General features: G+C 35.0%; 1 protein-coding gene across 1 annotated transcript in view; it reads right to left on the bottom strand.

The window, feature by feature from the left end:
* The window catches only part of LOC150109188 (GRIP1-associated protein 1-like), a 434,263-nt gene that overhangs the window by 45,711 nt on the left and 364,295 nt on the right, over positions 1-24,257 (bottom strand). The window contains exons 19-20 of the mRNA XM_090401821.1: positions 22,704-22,855; positions 2,343-2,447 (exon numbers count right to left, since the gene is read on the bottom strand). Coding sequence (XP_090257947.1) covers positions 2,343-2,447; positions 22,704-22,855 — 257 coding nt within the window. The remainder of the gene's footprint in view (positions 1-2,342; positions 2,448-22,703; positions 22,856-24,257) is intronic.

The raw sequence follows: 24,257 nt of genomic DNA, 5'->3' as shown, positions 1-24,257 counted from the left end.
TCAAGATTCATCACCACAAATGACTTCCCCCCCCATCATCAAATTCCCAATATGCATTATTTTTAAAAACACTAAAAAAACAGTTTTTTTTTGTATTGCTTTGTCAAAAAAAAAAAAGGCTTTGTTTTAGCTTTGCAAAAGCAAAATCCAAGACCATTCAGCTGATTTTGTATTGTGTGGTCACTTATCTTCACTCTGTAGTTCGACCATGAAGCATTGAGTTCTTTGGATGTTGAATGTTGTATGGTCTTCACAAGTTCAGCCAGTTTGCTGTCTACATGAGGTGGCACGTGGACATCCACTTCGAGGTATACTTTTTACAGTATTAGTCAAACAATATTTTTTTCCAAATGTCACATACGGTACTTTGAGTGCATTTTAGTAATCTAGCTACTTGTCTTTGAGCCATTCCATCTTTCAGATATTCAGTCATTCTGTTTTTTTAAATTGCTCAAAAATTCTTTCACAGGAGCCATCCTTTAACACTGCAGACAGAATTCAGATTTTGCAATCATGATTCTGCTCTATATAAATGTTTTCTTTATGCTTTACACATGCACAAACAATTGTAGATTTGTATATTGGGAAATGATACATGTTTGTTTCCTAAGCGAATGCTTACTTTTTTCCAACTGTCAGCTTGATTGGATACTTTTTTCTAACACAGATAATTTATTTTCTTTAAATCAGCCATTAAATCTTTGAATTTCTTTTCTTTTTATACTTTAAAGTGAATTATTTCATTTCTTGCATGCTAAAACGTTTATATGTTAAACTTTCAAAAAATATACGGTCTATATTGCAGTCGTCGTAGTGATAACAATATCGATCAGATACTTTTTGCCAAGGGTTATACATGAAAAAGTTTATAACTTTTTCATGTTTAGTCTGTTATCTGCCAGTCTCCAATAATGTCAGACCTGAGATTATCTCTGTTACATGACTAAATGTTAACAAGCTCAAGTTCATTTGTATTTGTAATATCTTAATTTTTAATATGATCCTGCCACTAACCATTCTTCACTCTCCTAATTTTTCTCAGAACTGTCATATTTGTGGTCTCCAATCTTTGATCAACTGTTTCACTTCTAATCCAGCTCTCAGATCCATAAGTAAAAACAGATTTGAAGACTATCTTGTATACTACTACTACTTTAGAGTTTTGACTAATTTCTATTCATTCCATATTACAAATTTATTCCATCACATGATACCAATTTTGTTTATTCTATTATTGATTGCCATGTTTAATCTTCATTTAAAATTGTATCCAAAAAGCTGAAATGTTTTATATGTTCTATTATAGGATCTCCATTCAGAAAGTAGTTGAAGTTCTCCAAGTTCCAGCCTATTTTTACTCACTGTCATTTTTTTTTTTTTTTTTGCTGCAGATTCTTAAGTGATATTTATTACAGAAGTTATTCAATTTAGCTAAGGATTACTGTAAAAGGAATCCTTAGCTAAATTGGATTCCTTTAGGAGCATAACATCATCTGCATAAAGTAAAGATTAAAGTAAAGAACTGAGATTAACATTTCCAATTCTGATATCGGTAATGCCACTCTCTTTAATGTGATCTATACAGATGATGAATAACAATAGAGATAGTGTGCACCCTCATCTCATACCTGATTTCCATCAAACCATCTCCTTGCACCTCCTTCAATTCTAACTAATGACTTAAAATTTAAATATAGACTATATTGCTTGGAATAATGTCCCATTTATGCATTTAATTGATTTCTATTACAATCATGCTATGTCTTTTCAAGATCTATAAAACTTAAATACAAATCCTTGTATATTCTCATTATATATCCTGATAATATTTGGCCCCTGAACTCAGTTTGTTCTTTTTCAAGTCTCTCTTTGACAATTTTTCTTGGCCCTTTCTCATATACACTTGCATAAATCTTACCTGCATACTCAGCAGGAGTATTCAGGTAAGATTCCTGAATGTTTTTTTAAATGTCCACCATTCATTCGTGCAACGTTTACAGTTCACCTTTGGAAGCTGCTCAACTTTGATTTTTTTTAAAAAACTTTCTTTCATATTTTTCTTTTGAATATGATATTCAGTTTTATTCTACTGTTTATTCTAATAAATCAAAGAAACAACTGGAAATTGATAAGTGTGGGGGGGGGGGCTACATTCAGCAGTGGGTGGGAAAAGGCTGAAGAAGAAGATAAGGTAACTAAAATATTACAATGTAATAACTGTTAATTAAGGTTTTCATTTAATTCTGACTCTATCTTCCTACTTTAGCTCTTCCCATTAATATATGTTTACAGAACTTGTGTATTTTGCTTATTAAAGGTTACTGATTAAAACTGCCTGTTACCTTTTCTTCTAGTATCCAATTCTCCTCTTGAAGTGTAGCTAGACGTGCCAATAAATCATTAGTCTCTTGATCCAGTGCAGTTGGAGTGGCCCGATTTGGAGAAGGCTGTGTAATATTAAAAATGTAATAATAAAATACATGCATAAATATTTTTCAACTGTAATTCAGTGATATTATTACTTTTGTTTTCTTTATGAATAATATACCCATGCTTGCGCACACACACGCACACATAGAAGAGGTTGTTCAACCGGGGGGGGGGGGGGACTGTTGATTACTCTTTAGGTATATTAGGTAAGGCTGTGAAAAGGAAAAGAGGGAATGAACAAAGAGGAGAAAAAATTTGTTCTCCATGTTTAAACTTGGTTTGTGTTGAGCAGCTGTTGCAAGTAATGTAACGGTTACACACATAGTTTGCAAAATTAATTAGTTTATTTATAAACTTATAGCAACTCCCAAGTGTTTCCTTAATTATTTACTTCCTTCTCAAGTAGTATATACTTATTTACTAATTATTCACATATTAGTCACTGATTAATATGTCCACTAATTATTCACTAATTAATCACAGTGACAGAAAATTAATTAGCTTTGCTATATATATGTGTGTGTGTGTGTGTGTCTGTCTGTCTTTTGGATAATTACTTCACAAAAGCGCTAAACAGACATAGAATCAGTCTTATTGAGATTTTGCTGATGCAAAAAGGAATCTCATAACTATTTATCATGACTATTTAAGGAATCTCACATGATTCCTTAAATAGTCATGAAAATTGATAAGAATTGTGATGTAAAAGAGTCATGATACCATTTAATTTGGTGATCTGTGTTAACGCCTTGATATCTGAGTCACTTACCAGGTACATGAAGGCAGACATAATCCATTTCACTCATTTGTGAGAAAAATGACATAACTGAAAAAATTTCATTTTGGAGTTATCTGCAAAAACTGAAAGGGAATTCAATTTACTTGAAGAATAACAGGTTAGTTTTTAAGAACTACTGCAAAAGGGCAGTGATGTCATTATTTCACTATCATGTTTCAGCTACTTTCAAACTCATTTTGTAAAAATTTTCATTTTTTTGTGTTATGTCATTTTTCTCGCAAATGAGTAACATGTTCTTCCTATCATGTTCCACAAACCACCGAGTGACAACATTTGCTAGATGAATGGGAGCATTATCTGTTGAAATGTAGCTGGCTGTGTAAGAGAAAAGTGTGTCAACATGGGATGAAGATAATCACTCTTATGAATGAAATATAATGTGCAGCATCCACTTTGCCTTCCAATACAACAAGTGGATCCAAACCATACCATGAAAATGTGCCCCAGACCATTACAGAACCACCAAAACCTTTCACACTTGGAAACAAGCACTCTGGTTTGCAACATGTATATGTGTATATGCCATACACGTATTCATCCAAGTGTGAATGTGAAAATGGATTCATCGAACCATATCACATCCCTCCGATGTTCTGTAGTCCACTGCCTGTGACTTTGCGTCATTGGATGTGATGATGCGCATTGACAGGAGTGATCAAAGACTTGTGGAAGGCAACCTGGCCATGATATTGAACTCTGTGTAGTTCTTGGCACAGAGTTTTTGTTGAAATGGATTTCTCCTGAATTGTGTTCAACTGTTCACACAACTGCTAGACAGTAGCCTGCCTATTTTTCATAGTACAGTGCACTAATGCTTGAACGTCCTGTTGAATGATGTTCCTGTCAACTGCCATGCTGACAAACTTAGAGACTGTTCCTCGACTAACATGTGCAATTTCAGTTGTTCTGCTCACAGATACACCTGCCAGCCTAGCTCCAACAATCACACCCCTTTCATAGTCACTGAGGTTCTTTCTAGTTCAATTCTAACATGATAAACAGTGGCAAGCCTCCATTTCCCTTTATACACATGTCCCTAAGAATGTCAGGAGTATATTTGCATATCAACTGCATCTGTGTTTGGTGCATTGCAATTACTGATAATGCAACCAATAGCTCAATGTTTTCATTTTTTTTTTCTCCCATTATCTGTATGTGTGTGTGTGTGTGTGTGTGTATATATATATATATATATTAATTCATGTAGACAATGGCTATATATATATATATATATATATATATATATATATAAAAAGGGAAATAAAACTGCACGTGAGAATTACAGAGATATTTCCCTACTGAGTGTTCCTGGCAAGATCTATGCAAGTATACTTGAGAAACGGTTGAGAAGAATTGTAGAAGAAAAGCTTGGTGAAGAACAAGCTGGATTCAGGCCAAATAGAGGCTGTCAGGATCAGATCTTCACTTTACGACAAATAGTCGAGAAAGCATGGGAATATAACAAAGATCTGTATTTAAGTTTTGTCGATTTGGAAAAGGCATATGACAAGGTGCCAAGAGAGAAGCTATTCAATACGCTGCAGTTATATGGTGTCAATGGGGCATTATATCAAGCAATACTTAGTCTTTAATTGAGTTGTAAGTCAGCAGTTAGAATTGAAAGAAGTACAGGAAGATGGTTTAATGTGAAATCTGGTGTGAGACAAGGATGTACATTATCCCCTCTGTTATTCATTATCTATATGGATCACATTATGAAGGAAAGTGGTATTAAACATGATATCAAAATTGGAGATGTTAATGTCAGCTCTTTGCTTTATGCAGACGATGTTATACTTCTAAATAAATCTGCTACAAGTCTGCAAGATTCTCTGACTAAATTGAATAGCTGTTGTAATAGATATGGTATGAAGGTCAGCAATAAAAAGACAAAGACAATGAAAATAGGCAGAATCATTGAAAATGTCAGCTGTGTTGTGAATGGAGAACCTGTGGAACAAGTAAAACATTTCAGCTATTTAGGCACGATTTTTACTGAAGATGGTAAATTAAATATAGAAATAGACAACAGAATCAGCAAAGCTGGTATGGTGGGAAGTCAATTGAATAAATTCATATGGAATAAGAGAGAAATTAGTCGGAACACTAAATTAGCTGTATACAAGACAGTGTTCAAACCAGTTTTAACTTATGGATCCGAGAGCTAGGTCAGAAGTAAAACACTTGACCAAAGACTAGAGACCACAGATATGAGAGTCCTGAGAAAGATTATAGGCGAACAGATGGCTGATGAACAGATGGCATCAATGGCAATATCATATTAAAAACGAGGATATTAGGAAAGAACTTGACATTGTCAGCATCCAGGAATGCGTTAGCAGAGCTAATCTCAGGTGGTATGGTCACTTAAACAGAATGGGCGAGGAAAGATTAGCAAAACAAGTGTTCTCTGCCAGGTTGGCAGCAAAACGACCCAGAGGAAGACCAAGATATAGGTGGATTGATACGGTACAAAGTGCTTTAGACGATAGAAATATAAGATCTGATAATGTTGGAGTCTTGACAAGTAACAGACTGATTTGGAGGAAAATTGTAGATAGGAAATTAATAATGATGTAATTTTTTTCATGTAGTACTATCATATCCTGTACACCCCTTGAGGGTGCATGGCAGGAATTTGATGATGATGATAATGACAATAGCTTTTCTTGAGTCTTATTTAATTTAATAATAACAATAAGTATTATGCTCTATAACAATGATATACAGTATCTTTTGGTAAATGATAATAGTTATTTAATAATAATAAATATATACATTTACATTGAGCAAGCTAGTCTGAACTTCACTTGTGCTTATCTAGGCAAAAGTAAGCAAGGATAAAAGTAAAAATTAAGTAAAATATGGAGCAGTAATCTATAAAGTTTAATCAGAAGACTGTTTAGGAGTTGATAATTATTAAGTACTCTGTTCACACAACAGCAGCAATACTCTGTTCACACAACAGCAGCAGATATTTTTAAATCCATTAGAACATATGGATTACATTCATCTTCATCAACTTGGTAAGTCTGGATTAGAAAATCATGGCATTAATGCATCACCAAATTAAATGGCATCATATGATCTCTTTTACATCATAGGCTTTATAAATTTAAAACTTTATTTAAGGCATCATATGAGGATTTTCTGCATCAGCCAAATCTCAACAAGTGGTTTGATATTTTTTCTCAACAAGACTAATTTTGCTTTGGGAAATTATTACCCAATAGACTAATATACATTAAATTTAATTAACTTTGTCACTATAATTAATGATTAACAAAGATGCCACTTCATTCTAAACTGAATTTTTATATGATTCAAAAACTTTAGTTAATAATTTATTTTGTCCAATATGGCTTTGAAGATTCTAAAGTAACATAAGAGAAATATTACCTGTAAGTTTACAAATAAAGTCTACAGAAGAAAAGCGTTAAATTTTGTGGGATATAAGACAGGACTGAATTATGCAAGCACTGAATTTAGGAAGGTTGTTAGAGATGCTGGGAAGGATGGTTTAGAAATCAGAATTTAGAATTGTAGCAGATATTCTAGAGGTTTTGAGAATTTGTACAGCGTCAGGTTTGTCAAATGAGAAAACTAGATGCAATGTTATCAGGAAAAATCAGCAAAACTGTGGAATAAATTCTCAGTGAACTAGAATAGGCCACTAATATACAGAGAGAAAATAGTAGAGGAAAGAACAGCAATCTTCCAAAGTGTGAGGATTAATGCAAAGATGTGTCAAAAAATAACCTCCAATGATTAACATCAGTAAAAATATATATATAGCCAATATTTATTAATTGAGAATTTTCTAGGCAGCATATAAACACTGATTAGTCATAGACTACAAGCAGTTGAGGAACGCCCTGCTATAATTTTTAAGTTAATGTGGGATTCTCTCTCTCTCTCTCTCTCTCTCTGCCTTTTAGAACTATTGTGTGACAAACTTTGGAAGCCCATTTTCTGAAAAGGTGGTTGAGAAGTTGACTTGACACCCTTGGATTTTTTCTATGGGATTACGAAGTATGTATTAAAAGATATCTCAAAGTGATAAAACACAAAATTCCAGATGTAATTATAATAAGCCTGAAAATAGTGAAGCACGCATGGCTCTGAATCAAAGTTTAGAATATTATATTATGTAAAACTCATATTAAATTTTTTCACTCCAAATAAAATAATTAAAGAAATCAAACTGTCATGGGCTTTATTAAAATTTTTTAATGCTCATTTGCATTTAAAATGGTGGCAAATACAGCTGACACCAATCATTAATGCATAATATAATCTACAGTAATAAAAACTATATAGTTCCAGTGGTTTTAAAAACTAAAGCATCAATTCCAATTTTCATGTAGATGGTAGCTGCTATTATTAATCTTACTATTTAACAGTATAAATATAACAAGTAATAAGATTATTTATTAAGTATCTAATATTTCATTGGATTTCAAAGCATCATCTTAAAAATCATCACAATGCACAAGACTCCAATCAAGTAATTATGGAAGTAATTCAAAATTACAATGGACAAAAGAATTACTGTTCTATCTTGGCACCCTAAAATGTTGTACAAAAAAGAATTTTATTGTTATGTTAGAGTCTTAAAATGACTACTCTCAAAGTAGAGTTGCATTAACTTTGGTAAATTAATGTAGCATACTTTTTTTTGCTCAGTAAGCACTTCACTACTACTTCTGACTCCACAAATGCTCTCCAGACTTGTAATAACTTCTATATAGCATTGTTATGTTCTCCCATTTAAGTGATGGCGCATCTAAAGTAAGATCTGCCAATCCTGAATTGCTATGATCATGACAGCAAACCTATTTATGTACTATAAAGCAAATGGTAGATCTTTTTGTCTATCCTTAATAAACCAAACTGCAGGCAGAGGACACATTATGAATTCTTGAATATGTTAGAAGACAAACTTTGTACATTTAAACATGATGAAAAGATCATATTAATTTAGCACTCTGGCTATGTTTTCAGATATACCTAGCATGGAAGTTGGGAATGATTTGCTTTGGACTTGTAAGTCAAGAGATAAAGGGTTGTAAAATTCAATATAGCTTAAAAATACCAAAGCGCTCTACATCGATGTATTTACAGAGGTCAAGTCCCATGGGAATGCTGTAAAAATAACCGTGTTTGTCTCCGTATATTTTGTGCTAGATATTATTGTAAATAACCCTTTGGAAATTAACTGTATTTACTCCTTTAACAAGAATATTTTAGAACAAAGGCAATGTTTTGCCACCGGAACGTTGTGTAATAGCTCTCTATGAGGGCATAAGAAAGGTTGTTTATGAATTTTGTGTATAAGAGAAAGTGCTTACAAGTTCTGTGCAAGTCAGTATGAAAGGTTCAAATAACTTTCCGCTGGCAGGCAACTTACGATCTAAAGAGTGTACAGGAGAAAACAAAGAGCGAGTTGAACTTAAAAGATGAAAGAGTCATGCCGAATTCTTAGGGGGTTACAACCTTCGTGCGAAGTCTGAGAGAAGGCGTAATAAAAAGGGACAGAACTGAGCAATAGGGGCTTCTAGTCACCGCCAGGTAGAGCTTCAAGATCGCCAGAGAGAGTGGCTTCCAGTCGCCGAGAAGAGAGAGAGAGAACCCATTCAATAGTCAAAAGAGAGAGTTGGTGGCAGTGTTACAATTTTTTTGGAGGTGGCAGTTTGAGCTATTGGAGATGGCAGATAGAAGAGCCAGTCATCCAGGGATTACAGCGAGCCCAAAGGAGAAAGGCCAATGTAAAATACCCGAAGCAGCTTGGCTCGGAAGTTTTTCTTTTCATCGTGGGAGAACAACCTTTTGGTGGAGCTGTACGAGTACCGCAGGTTGCAGTCCACAGCCCGCTATTTTCCCGACAAGATACTGCTGATGCCGGACATTCCTGAAGGAAGCTCAAAATGTAAGATGAAAGCAATGACATAAGACTTTAGTGAAAGACTTTTGACTGAATGTGCAATGCAGAGCCTTTGTAAGTTCCATCCTTTTGTACATTTCCTCTTATAATATGTTGCAGATGGACTGTTAAGAATTAGTTTAATTGTAATAAGAAGTGTCCATAAGAGAATCAATTGGCATGTTAGAAGTTGATATCAAATTTGTAAAAATAGCTTAACAGAGAGTTAGCTACCTCTTTGCGAGTAAACTAGAAGTCTAGTAAGTTGAATTTGTAAGCAGAGAGTAAAATAAGTTTTTGAGTTAAAGAGATTACTTAGTGTTGAAGTAAAAGGGTTCTAATTTATACTAAAGATTTTTTAGATGGATATAGAAAGCAATCTCCCTATTGTTTAATTCATGTATATTTCATATTAATGTAAATAAATGTGTTTTAATTATTCATTAAAAGAGTGCTGCCTGATTGTTTATTTACAACAGCACTGTTCCTAAAAATATTGTTTTTGTGAGTGGGAAACAATAAGGCATTAAAAGTGCAGTTTAATTTCTGAAGAACCATGAATATTTATGTAAACTTTGTTGAAGGAATTTACGCTAGTAAGAGAGACAGAGATCTACTGGACATTTTATTGAGTCTTATGCCGAATATTGATATATTGGATGGCGCAGTCTTACAAATAAATTTTCCAGTGTTCATAGGCATATGACTAGTAAATATGGAAGGTGGATAAACACAGTATTCAGTAGTGTAAGTGAGAAAGGCTACAAGAGAGAAAGTGCACACTGCTAATTAGTAATAAAGAATAAAATTATACTTAGAAATAAACTGATTGGAAGGGCCAAGAATTTTTTGTATTCCTCTCCCATCCTGAGAGACACTTTGGAATACAATAAATTCAAGGATACCCTGATATCTCAGTTTTCCAAAGTGAAAAGCGAAGGTCCGAACATGTGGAGGCTCCAGAAGTGCAGACAGGAGAAAAAAGAACCTATCACTGAGTATTACAATAGGTTGCTCACCTTAGCTAATAGCCTGAGCATGTCAAGTGATGAAAAGAGTCACTTTGATTGGCTGTCTTCAACCAATTCAGATTAGGAGTAAGAGAAGAATATAAAGAGACAGCGTACAAAAGGAAAATAAACACCTTAGAAGAATGCTATCAGGTCATAAAAAAAAAGAAGAAAGGCCAGGCGATCTTCATCCCGAATCCAGTGCCAGCCAGATACACAATATCGCTGAAGTGTCAGATCAAAAGAGAGAGGTTAACAAAGAGAAAAATCCAGGGAATTCTAAAGAAAAAAGTAAAGACAAACTGAAGGGAGAAAAAGAGGAAAATAAGGCCACAGAAGAAAATAAAGTAGACCACAACAAATTGACGGTTGCAGAGTCTATTAACATGGAAGAAATACACTCTTATATCAAAAAAGAGATAGAAAGACTAAAGCAGCCCTTGTTAGATAAACTTCACTCCATTCTAAACCAATTAGGAGAGTTCAAGAAAACCTGCAAGGAACAGCTGGGTTCTGAACAAGTGTACTGAAAGGGAAAACAGGAGGAAAGTGCCTCAGTGCTATAGGTGTAATAAGTTTAGGCACATTGCCAGAAATTGCTATAGCAGTAAAAGAGACTCTGATAGAAGTATGAATTGGGAATCTAATGTCATAATGACTCACCATCATCCCACATGGAGGACTAAGATGTGGCCAAGAAACATTAGAAACCAACATGAAGATTCTATGACTATCATAAGGGGAAAAATAAGAGGGCTAAAATGCAGAGATTTTTTGGACACTGGTTCAAATTTCAGTGATTACTGGGTCTTTATTCAGGAAACCGAAATCCCAGGTGCCTGACTGTATCACTATGCTAAAAAGGCCGATGATATTAAGTGGGATTGCGAACTCCTCTGTTCGTGCCTCAGACAAAGTGAAGGTGAACATGTGGCTGCCGGATTTTAAGTTAAGCATTTCACCTGAGTTATTAATTCTCCTGGATACCTCTAGAACCATGGAAAAGATAGTTCTTGGAACCAACTTTTTAGAGAAACATAAGTTCTCTTGTGATTTCTCTAAAAGCAAGATTTCCATATTAGGATTTAAACAAGTTGCCTGGCAGAGAGGTAGTCAAAGGCATTGCGCTGTTGAAAATGTTGAGGAGAATAACACATGGAGCGACCGTTCCCAGTTAGGAAAGGGGGGGGGGGATAAGGAAAAATAGAAATGTATATAAGAAAGACAGGGATAATTCTTTGCCTGATTCCCCAACTGTTAGAGATACTGAACAGGTAAAAGGTGGAGAGACCTTACACATCTGCAGTGTCAAGGTGGAAGCAAATGAGAAAGAAGAAATAGAGGCAACAAATAAAAATGCAAAGGATGAAATAGAAGTGAACACATTAGAAATAGAGAAAAGTAGTAATAGAAATCACTGCACAGGCAATGGGAGAATTAGAAGGAGAGCAAGATATCATAAAGGGGTAAAATGCCTGAGGGATAATAACAAAAATGAGTCACAGCACCAGTCGCATCAAGAAGAGCACACAGGTAAGGCTGACGATGCACCCTGCTCAAAGTTAAATGACAAAACTGAGTATTGTCCGATCCAGAGAGTGCATAAGACACAATACAGGAACAGATTAAAGTAAAAATTTTTCATGAAGGGTTAGGCCTTTGTAAAATTCAATGTAGCTTAAAAATACCAAAGCGCTTTACATCGATGTTTACAGAGGTCAAGTCCCATGGGAATGCTGTAAAAATAACCATGTTTGTCTCTGTATATTTTGTGCTAGATATTATTGTAAATAACCCTTTGGAAATTAACTGTATTTACTCCTTTAAGAAGAATATTTTAGAATGTCAAAAACAAAGGCAATGTTTTGCCACCGGAACGTTGTGTAATAGCTCTCTATGAGGGCAAAAGAAAGGTTGTTTATGAATTTTGTGTGTAAGAGAAAGTGCTTACAAGCTCTGTGCAAGTCAGTATGAAAGGTTCGAATAACTTTCCGCTGGCCAGCAACTTATCTAAAAAGTGTACGGAAGAGAACAAAGAGCGAGTCGAACTTAAAAGAAGATGAAAGAGTCATGCCGAATTCTTACGGAGTTACAACCTTCGTGCGAGGTCTGAGAGAAGGCATAATAAAAAGGAACAGAGCTGATCTGGCAGGGGCTTCCAGTCGCTGCCAGATCATCAGAGAGAGAGAGAGAGAGAGAGAGAGAGGCTTCCAGTCGCTGAGAAGAGAGAGAGAGAACCATTCGGCAGTCAATAGAGAGAGTTAGTGGCAGTTACAATTTTTTGGGGGGGTAGCAGTTTGAGCTATTGGAGACGCAGATAAAAGAGCAGTTGTCCAGGCATTACGGTGAGCCCAAGCCAAAGTAAAAAGGCCGATGTAAAATACCCAAAGCAGCTTCACTCTGAAGTTTATCTTTTCGCCATGGGAGAACAACTTTTGGTGGAGCTGTACGAGTACCACAGGTTGAAGTCCACAGCCCGCTATTTTCCCAACAAGATACTGTGATGCCAGACATTCCTGAAGGAAGCTCAAAATGTGAGATGAAAGAAATGCCATAAGATTTTGGTGAAAGACTTTTGACTGAATGTGAGATACAGAGCCTTTGTAAGTTCCATCCTTTTGTACATTTCCTCTTATAATATGTTGCAGATAGACTGTTAAGAATTAGTTTAATTGTAATAAGAAGTGTCCATAAGAGAATCAATTGGCATGTTAGAAGTTGATATCAAATTTGTAAAAATAACTTAACAGAGAGTTAGCTACCTCTTTGCGAGTAAACTAGAAGTCTAGTAAGTTGAATTTGTAAGCAGAGAGTAAAATAAGTTTTTGAGTTAAAGAGATTACTTAGTGTTGAAGTAAAAGGGTTCTAATTTATGCTAAAGATTTTTTAGATGGATAGAGAAAGCAATCTCCCTATTGTTTAATTCATGTATATTTCATATTAATGTAAATAAATGTGTTTTAATTATTTGTTAAAAGAGTGCTGCCTGATTGTTTATTTACAACAGCACTGTTCCTAAAAATATTGTTTTTGTGAGTGGGAAACAATAAGGCATTAAAAGTGCAGTTTAATTTCTGAAGAACCATGAATGTTTATGTAAACTTTGTTGAAGGAATTTACGCTAGTAAGAGAGACAGAGATCTACTGGACGTTTTATTGAGTCTTATGCCGAATATTGATATATTGGATGGCGCAGTCTTACAAATAAATTTTCCAGTGTTCATAGGCATATGACTAATAAATACAGAAGGTAGATAAACACAGTATTCAGTAGTGTAAGTGAGAAAGGCTACAAGAGAGAAAGCGCACACTGCTAATTAGTAATAAAGAATAAAAGAAGATATTACAACAACAACAGAAGACAGTATATTGTTACAGGGTTATAGTATTTTTGTATTTTATAAAGGTTGCAGTCGTTAGCTAAAAATGTGCAGCAAAGAGAGTTAAGTTCAGTAATAAGAACTGCATCACTGGAATCAATAGCTCATGACTTTATGTCTTAGTATTTTGGGAAAACAATACTGTTGGGATGGATGAGACTGTGACTGTTTTCTTATCCTCCAGGTGTGATGGTTTTCTACAGGGTGGCACAGAAATTGCGACGGGGTTGAAAAAAATCATAACTTTTTTGAAATTCAATGTTTTAATTTTTCTTTTCAGAGCTTGTGAAGTATATCTGGGAGATTCAGTATGGAACGTTACACCATTATGCAATGAACCAAGATCATAGAGCTTTATTTTGAACATCATCGTTCAATAATCCAGATCCAACGAGCCTAGTGCCGTCATTTTAATGCGTGATATATACCCTCTGAATTGATGATCCGATGCTCAGTGGGACGTTTTCAGCAGCAAAGTGCAGTGCAAGGTCTGCCAAGATCTGGAAGACCCCATTCTGCCCGAAGTTGAACATTCAATGCATTAAGGAGAGTATAGAAGAGAACACCAGAACACCAACCTGATTTCTTTAACATGTTCGCTGACATGCTCCTCAGGCATAGTTTGTTACCGCATGCCAAGCACTTTCATTTCTTCAAGGTCAGTACGAGTAATCTCGTAGCCGGCGGTAATCGACATAAGAGTATATTCATAGTTGGCTTGTGAGGCTCATATACCAACTACGAGTATACTCATAATTGGCAGCGAATATGTTAAGACCAGCTCTTGTTGATACTCCAGAGATGTGGTTCCAACAGGATGGGGCCACTGCACACACTGCTCGAGCCACGATAGGGGTCTTAAGGGAGATATTTGGCAAATATCTAATTTCAAGAACTTCAGCATTCAATTGGCCTGCTCATTCGCCAGATTTAACGTCCCCCCCCCCCCGACTTTTCCATTGAGAGACATCTTAATGAGAGGGTGTATGTGAATAAACCCAGAACCACAGAGCAGTTCAAGGAGAACATTCGAGCCGAACTACGGGAATTAACGCCAGATACTCTAACACACGTAATGGAAAATGTTCGCAAAAGAGCCCAACTATATGAAGCTGAAAATGGCAGTTACTCACAGGACATAGTCTTCCATACTTAGCTCATAAAATTCTCCATGGATTATATGTTACTGTTTTGAAGAGAAATAAATTTAAAACATACAATTTAAAAAGTTTTTATTATCCGAGAAGAGGAACTGTCTGCCATGACAGTTCCTCTTCTCGAAACCCCTTCGCTACTTTTGTGCCACTCTGTATAAAGAGAAACTATAATAAACCATTTGAAAAATGTGTGATTAACATGAACTGGACAGCCAGCATCATAAAATGCATCATCTACATATCATGGTCAGACTCCAGTCTGGGTACAGCTATTTTGAGTAACATGTTCTGAAAGTATTCTATATAGGTATTCAATATAAGTATTCTATAAAAGGTTGAGGTTTGGGAGGCCTCATTTCTTTTCCTTATAAAAGTCTTTTGATCCCTAGTTTGGGCCACAGGTTGCAACTTCTGTTCCTTCCATGCTCCTACCTCTCACTCATTCTGATAGTACAATTGCATTATTACTAAAATAAAGAGCCAAAAAGCTTCAGTTCGGAGTTGTAAAATTGCATAAGCAAAGTGGATATTAGATCCAGCATTATTTAAAAGCTGAATATAGAAACCATGAAAAGTTTCATAAGTTAATCAGAGAGCTTGCAGGAATACATTTCTCAGCATCACCTAGTTGCCTTAGTGTGGACTACTTAAAAAAAAAAAAAAAAAGACAGGCATCGCCCAGGCTTCTATATATTCACCTTTTATTAGACCATTTTTGATAAGGTTTCACTGGCTTGACAGCAGTTTCGTTTCGAACTGGTTGGTTCTCTTCAGAGAGCAAAAACTTGTTCAGTACTTGAAATTTCTCTTAAGGTTTCTGCCTAGTCTCTGAAGAGAACCAACCAGCTTGAAACAGCTGTCAGGCCAGTGAAACCTTAACAAAAAAATGGACTAACAATGGACTAATAACCGAATATATAGATGCCTGGGCAGCATTTATGTCTTTTAAGTAGTCCACATTAAGGCAACTCAGAGATGCAGAGGAATGTATTTCCAGAAGCGCTTTGGTTAATTTATGAAACTTTCATAGTTTCTACATTCACTTTGAAATAATGCTGGATCTAATATCTACTTTGCTTATGCAACTGCAGAAAGAAATCAGAAAAATCCTGAATAGCTATAAAACAAATCATCTGGCACTGATGGTATCTCTCCTATTGTGCTTAAAAACTATGCTCCAAAATTTACACCAATCCTATATCAGCTTTACAATTTTCTTACATGACTGACATCTGTAATACATGGAAACAAGCCTACATCAGCCCATTCCAAACGAAAGATGATAGTCCATCAACAAACTGTGTAATTGTTCACGCTTCAATGCTCTCAAAAATAAAATCATATAGAAGGTCATCAACCACCAACTTCCACTACCTGGAAACCCATCAGCTAGTTAATTAATAACCAGCATGTGAATTTCATCACTCTATGTCCTCAGCTGATCTCTGAGCCATCACCATACACCTTTAAAGACAGGCAATGGAAAGGTTTGGAATATCTCATATGGTCACTGGACATTTCTAGGGCATTTGATTGGGTCTAGCAGAGAGAGGCATGCTCACCAAACTATGGTTTGCCTTTTGCACTTTGCAATTGGGTTGGCAGCTTCTTTTTTAGTTGCTTACTACATGTCATGGCAGACAGTTCCTCTTCTCGGATCTCCCCACAAAAGTTGAAGATCAACTTTTGTTGGAAAATCAGAGAAGAGGGACTGTTAAAGGCTCTGCACTTTCATCACTTTCCTCTTGTACATAAATGACCTTCTCTCACTAACCTAAAACTCTATCTATAGTTTTGCTGATGACCATACACACACACATTTCTCTTGTAGGGCACAATCATTAGAAGCTTCAAGATTTCCCATGATCAGTACCTTAAACTTTGATTTACATGCTATTTGTTAGTGGGGAGAAGTCAAGCTTGTCAAATTCAATATTACCAAAATAGTCTTTCTCACAAGAAAGATCCTATGTCACTTTCACTTACTTTCATTAATACTCAGACCTCCAAACAGATCAATTTTCTTGGGCTGACTTACACTCTTAGCCTTTCTTGGCACAGTTTCTTCACCCTCCAAAAACTAGTGTCCAAAAAACTGGGTGATCAAACACTACTGCTCAGCTATATGACTGCTTATACAATATATATGCTGGCCTGGCTTGCCAAGCGTATCTGCTTACCAACAAGTCACTTACAGGTTTGAATCATATTGTGGGGGTGGTAGATGAACTTTATCACTTGGTGAGAGACCACCACCGTCCTACTTATTGGATGCCCAAAGTAAAAAATCTATGTTTAATCTCTAGAGTAGGATTTCCAAACCAGGTAAAGTGAAAAAATATATATTTCCACCATATATACAGTAGATTCCAGTTATTGGGGCATCGATTAATCAGGACACCCATTTATTTGGGACAAATATAGAAGAATGGAAACAAATCAAGAATATAACCCAAAGTTGCTTCGCTTATTTAGGCCATCATACTGCTTTATCAGAACAGTGGCGGCACATGTAGTGAATTGCATAGAGAGTGTTGCTGTCACTCAGCCCCAGGACAGAGTAGAGAGGACACGTATTTTGATGGTATAACAAATAGACTTACTCTGTCACCAAACTATGGTTTGTCTTTTACACTTTGCAATTGGGTTGGCAGCTGCTTTTTTGGTTGCTCACTACATGTCATGGCAGAGAGTTCCTCTTCTCGGATCTCCGCACAAAAGATGGTTCGTTATCATAATGGAAAATCCGCTAGGTAGTGCACTTTTGATTAAAACAGGTGTGTGTTAATTTTTTAGCAAAAACTGTAACAAACAGTGCAGTGATTTAGTTTTGTGTGTGTGTGTGTGTGTGTGTGTTTATAAGGCTCCTGTCAAGATGCCAAGGAGAGATCTAATGTTAGCAGATAAAATCGCATTACTTGAAAATAAAAAGCCAACCACCTAACACCAGTCATCATCAGCTGGCAGAGATAACTGGTGTTCCAAAATCTACAATCACACATTTGTTAGGTCAGCAGGACAAATTGCGAGAGGAATGGACACCATGCAATGGATAACAGGGAAAATCCCAAAAACGGAAGTGAGAAGTCAAGGATCCACACAATGAAGAGACTCTCAATCAATGGTTCTCTATTGTAACTAGATGAGGTGTGCCTGTTAATGGTCAATGTTAAATACCAAATCGGAAGAGTTAGCGAAAAAGCTGGGTCATGTGAGCTTTAAAGCTACACATGGTTGGTTATCGTGATGGAAAATCAGACATGAAATAAAATTTAAGTAGGCACACGGAGAGAAAGAGAGTGCTGATACTGCAAGCACTGAACAGTGGAAATCAACAAAACTATCCAAATTGCTAAAGAAGTTTAGTCCTGATGAAATCTATGATGCTGATGAAACAGGTAAATTTTTCTATGCCACATCAGATGGTTTCCTGAGATATAAACTTGCAGCACTATCAAATTAAAAAAAAAAGCAATGGAACGCGTTACCGTGTTGTGTGCTGTAACATGTCAGAAAGTGACAAATGGAAACTGTTGGTTATTGGAAAAAGCACTAAGGCTCAATACTTTAACCTCCCTACCGGCCAATGTGGATGAAATAGTGACACCTAATTGCACTTCTTATTCATGTTATTCAATGAGTTTTAGAGCTTTGTATTCAAATTTATCTCGGCGTCTATAGACGTTGTGGCCAGTTGGGGGATTAAAGGACTTAGAATGGACAGTTTGCCAGTCTGTATTATGCCAACAAGAATGCATGGATGACTTCTGTTATTTGTCAGGAATGGCTAATGAGTTGGGATGCAGAATTGCAATGAAATTCAAGAAAAACTCTTCTGCTTCTGGACAACAGTGTGGCACACCTTCAATTAGATTGTTTGAAACAACATTAACATGAATGTCTTCCTGCTAACACCATGTCCCTGGTACAGCCAATGGACATGGGAATGAATCATAAAAAATTTGAAGACATTGTATTGCAGAAGGTTGGTATACTACATCCTCCTTGAAACAAATGAAGAAAATCTATTCATGTCAACAGCGAAAGAAATCAGCACAAAGGTTAGCATTTTATAGGCAGCACAATTTATTGCAGATAGTTGGTGAGAAATAAGCAGCAAAACAATTCAAAACTGCTCTGCTCAATGTGGTCGTAAGAATTCAGACCAGGAAATTCCAGATAAGGAAAATGAAATCGTTTTGGAAATGCAACAAGTCCGAAACTATGAAGACTTTTTATTCACTGACAATAGCCTTTAATGTTACACTGAAAATGAAGGTTGTGAGGATGCAATTGTTAACAAATTACAACAAAACACCTAGAGAAACCCGGAAGACAAGAAAGTAATAAGAATGACGTACCTTAACATGAGCGAGTGGCTAACCAGGAAGCAAGGAAATTTATTGCCAAATTACAATGCTAGTTTATGCAAGAAGACAGTCCTTTATCTGAATTAGATACCTGTGCTGATTTTGTTCAGTTGCAGTTTAGAAAGGGAACACGTAAGAGTACATTCAATAAATTTCTCCAAAATAATTGTTAGGAGTCTATGTGGTTAGCCTAGTGGCTGTGCGCTTCGCAACCATATGCCTGGGGAAGGAGTGTCCTAGGTTCGATTCCCATCGAAGACATGAGGAGCTGAAGGATCTTCCTTGGCCACAGCCAAGTTAGCCAGTCTTGGGCGTGGACAGTAGGGGTTTTTTCATCCCACAAAGCAGGCAAACCAGCCTTCAGAACTCAACACTACGGACATAGGATACTCTGGGGACGTAGGGCTGATGCCTTATTCTGTGAACGGTTTGAGGTCCGATGATTAACAAACCCCTCGACACCGCAGTGTAAAAGGAAGATGAGATAATTCTTAGGAAAAATATGCTTCTTTGATAGATACCCAAGTATAGTTAACCTCATTTCATATTGAGATTAGATTATCATTATTATTATATCCATGTCTCACCCCAGTGAGACATGGATAATTTGAATTTTGATATGAATTTTTAAATACAGCCATATAGTATACACAGAAATCAGAAAAAGTAATCATTTGGGGAAATTATTATTTTTCTGGATTTAACCAAAGAAAGGTTGAAATAACTTGCTTTACTTACTTATACACAAGTTCCAACCTCCCTTGATTATAATCACACAATTCATGAAAGCACTGGCAGAAAACAGGACATTCAGTAGATTGTCAACACTGTTTCCCATTGTAAATATGGTCAAAAAAGTTATAAATTATTTATAGAAAATTATAAATTTTCTATAAATTTATAGAAACTTTTTAGATTAAAAAAAACCTGTCTATTATTACATTTAAAAAAAAATCTTTCTCAAATCTGTGAGTTTCACTCCAATCATTCTCTTATAGATATTCTTATTTGTCTCATTATCATCATCAAATTCCTGATATGTAACCTTGGGGGGAGGGGGGGGATTCAGGATATTCTGATAGAATGAAAAGTTTACATCATTATCAACTTCCTGTCAACAAATTTCCCCAAATTAATCTGTTATTTGTCAGGACTCCAATATCATCAGATCATATATTTTGGCTCTCCAAGGCACTTCTTACTGAATCAATACTTCTAGATCTTGGTCTTTCTCTGCCATCCTGGAAAAAAAAAAAAAAAAAAAAAAAAAAAAAAAAAAAAAAATCGTTTTACTAACCTTTCCCCTCCCATTCTGTTTAAGGGATTATAGCACCTCGGATTAGATCTGCTCACACATTCCTAAAGGACCTAATATCTTCATTTTTAATATTGTTTTGTCATTGATGTCATTTGAATGAAAATATCTTTAGAAGAGACTTATGTCCATCCATTCTAAATATATATTCATGGACAATGTTCTGCTGCCTTGACCACACATTCCTTCACTTTCTTCCTAGGCCATAAAACAAGAAACTACTGTGTCAACAACCATTTCCTGTCCACATCTTTAAACATAACGAACCAACTTCTTTATTATCCTCTTTCATTCCATCTACCTCTGTTCTTTGCAACAACCTCCCTCTGTCTTCACAAAAGACTATAACCTTCATCTGTTCAAGCAACATATTGACTGATTTTTTTTTTCTCCTTAACCTCTTGCCCATGCATGGAACTGATAAGGTACATGATTTTACAACCATTCATGTGTGAGTTTAATAATAATAATAACAAAAGGGGAAAAGAGGCAGGTATTTTAAGACTGATTTCAACCTAATGGCAATAAACTTTTTATCCAAGTTTAAATGAATGCCATGATAAGAGATTAATTCTTCTGTCCATTACAATTTTGAACTGGAATGGTTTCTATAACTAACTGTTTGTATCTTGTGTACTGTGACAAGTTTTTTGTGTACTGATGATAGTGGAATGAAATTCAGAAAAATATTAGTGGCTTAATAATCTTATTTTTATTTATTTATTCATCATTTATTTTATTTGTGTGTGTGTGTATATGTGTTGTGTTTATACAATTCAATGGAAAGTAATCAAAATCTATTTTTAGCAAAGTATGTTACCCCTTTTTTTGTTTATTTGTTTCTTTCATTTTTCTCTCACTCAAGTTTAATAAGTGCATGTTTTTGGTAGTATTTCTCACTCTGGATGAGAAATCTTTATACCTTTATCTTAGAAAACAAAGACATAAGAACATGAAGAAATTTCTTCTCTTTCTGGTTTGGTAAATCATATTGCCAATATGATTTACCAAACCATGATTTTTAGTGGAAAAGGACCAATCTAAAATTTATATTTATAATAAACTCTTTAGAGACTATGATGAAGCTATCATAAACATTTAGAACTTAAAAATCATTGCATATTAATCTGTGACAGAAAACCATCTAGTATGGGAACAGTAACCAAGATTAGTATCTCACAATTTTTTTTTTGCATGCTCTGCTTTGCTGGCAGCTTTATAATCCTTATGCTGGTGCCTTTCTTATAGACTCATGGTAGCTAGATGATGCTGATCCACATCCATGTTGCAGTACAGATGTGGATCAGCAGAAGAAGAACAGTTACAGGTTTGATTCCTGTAAGTGAGTACATGATTTTTCTGATGTTCTTGGGTAGTTTATCTATGGTGCAGGAAAGCAGGCTTATTATCCAGAAATTCAAATTTAACTCCATAACTCAAAAAATTTATACCAGTTATGGTTAGGAAGACAAAACAGACGAGCTTACCTGCCATATTCTTTCTACACATGATCAAAAGAAATAAATTCAACTACTGATAACAAAAGGTAGAAACTAGCATTAGAAAATTTATTTTTGCATTGTTTATTCATGTGTACAGACATGCTGATATCTGTGAAACACCAGTATTAATAAACAGCAATGTTATATGCCTATTATACATATGATCAATATCACCTGTATTTCATCAGATTCCAGTATGTCAATGGAAATTAGTATTATGATTAATGATAAGGAATCAAATATTCCTAAATTCCTGTCATGTACAAAATGCATTATACCTTTGAAAGCATTTGAACACTAAAGCTAGCCAATAAAAAATTTGCATTACCTATATAACAAAATTTAAAGGGCAACAGATTAGAGAGCAGCACATATTATGTACAGCATGAATGATGGTCATCTTCACGATATACTGATATTGATGATATCTTCATTTTGGAATCACATATACACAAAGAGGAAAAACATCTGTTTTATGATGCATTGCTTATTTGTATAAACTAATCAAGTTATAGAATGAAAAAACTTTTAGTATTAAATTTTACTATTGAAAGTATATCAACACAGAATTATCCAAAAGATATTCAGATACCACCAAATGGAAAAAAAAGACATTAAGGATGATCAAGGAAAAGATAGAACAAGATCAAAACAGACTACCAAACCTACCTACCTACAGTTTCCCCTAGAAGGATGATGATTATAAAATTACACTTGTAATTTTAACAGACAGACAATATTCTGATGTGGTATTCTGAAGTTTAATTTTACAAATGAATAAAAATCATATAAAAATACCATAATATATTTCACTAACCTGGTCAACTGATGATCCATCACTAAGCACAACATTTTCTTTGTTTTCTCTATTTTCAGTTGTGCCACCAGACATAAAACTCCAAGAACTGATACTACTTGCATCTCCCTTTATTCTATCTACATGATCCAGAGGTTGAAGAATATCTTCAACTGAAAATATAACTGTTATTCAGAATCTAGATAAGTTAAAAAATACATGATAATGCAAGATAAGTCTGTTGCTTTTTTTTTGAACAGACAAAAACTCTAAAAGATTTCAATAAAAAAACAAATCCCATCTCTTTTCTGCAGAATATTATACACTACTCAAGGACTATTATTACATAATGAAGGACATTCCTGAAGCAATTAAATACTATTAGAGAGCTATATTATTATATTATAGCTATACTATATTATATAATAGATATACTATTAAATACTACTGTGTCTCCCTATGTTAGCTAACTTTAAATATAACTTCCTAACAAAATCAATTTACTTTCAATGTCGGCATTACCTGTTAATGGAATAATCTGCAAAGTCTTCATTTCATATGACATTTCTACAGTTATATTACTGTAGTATTTGACAGTTATATATAAATTTAGAACTTTAGAGGATTTTTTTTTTAATCAACTTTTCTAAAATAATAGCACACACATCCAAGTATGATGATGCTTGGAAGTTTTTCACTTGGTTATATTATAAATTAAAGATGATAAGAAATTATATTCTTGGTTTATTCCTTTATTCAAGTGTAAGCAAAAAAAATTTGCATGTGAAGTAACATCATGACTGGGCTACTTGTATATAGAGGCTTATGACTTATAACCAGTTTTGACCTTTATTGAGGTCTCATCAGTAGGAGCTAGACCCAGAAGTGATACCAAGGACAAGAAGTGATATATAGAAATATGATTTCTGCATGTACATTCATTGCCTTAGTATCCCATAATGCAATGCACATATCCTTACAGACATATATAAGCTATGTATTATGGGAAGAGCTATTACCCAGACCGGTTTCAACCCAGAAGTGATACCAAGGCTGAAGTAATGCAGAAGTCATATTTCTATATATCACTTCTTGTCCTTAGTATCACTTCTGGGTCTAGCTCCTACTGATGAGACCTCAATAAAAGTCAAAACTGGTCTGGGTAGTGGCCCTTTCCATAATGAATAGCATTATACATGTCAATAAGGATATGTGTATTGCATTATGGGATACTAAGTTAATTAATGTGAAGTCATTAGCCTCTATATACAAATAGCCCAGTTGTGATGTTACTTCACGTGCAAATTTTTATTTGCTTACACTTGGATAAAGGATTAAACCAAGAATATGATTTCTTGGCATCTTTAATTCAAGTGTGATGATATATATATGCAGAAGACAGAGTAAAATCCACATATGAAGAGGAGACGGAATTCCTTCTGGATAGGTGTAGTTTGTAATGATTTCAATCCACAATAAATGGGCTTATTCTATGTTTTGTTGTCTTTCTCTCTCTCCATTAACCATAAAAGCCAATATATGTGTATATATATATATAATTCTTATATGGATCTG

Source organism: Typopeltis vanoorti, chromosome 2, assembly GCF_054136105.1.
Source record: "Typopeltis vanoorti isolate ZY-2024b chromosome 2, IOZ_Tvanoo_1.0, whole genome shotgun sequence".
NCBI lineage: Eukaryota > Metazoa > Arthropoda > Arachnida > Uropygi > Thelyphonidae > Typopeltis > Typopeltis vanoorti.
The sequence above is the reverse complement of the archived record's forward strand: the minus strand, read 5'-3'. Positions and strand labels throughout refer to the sequence as shown.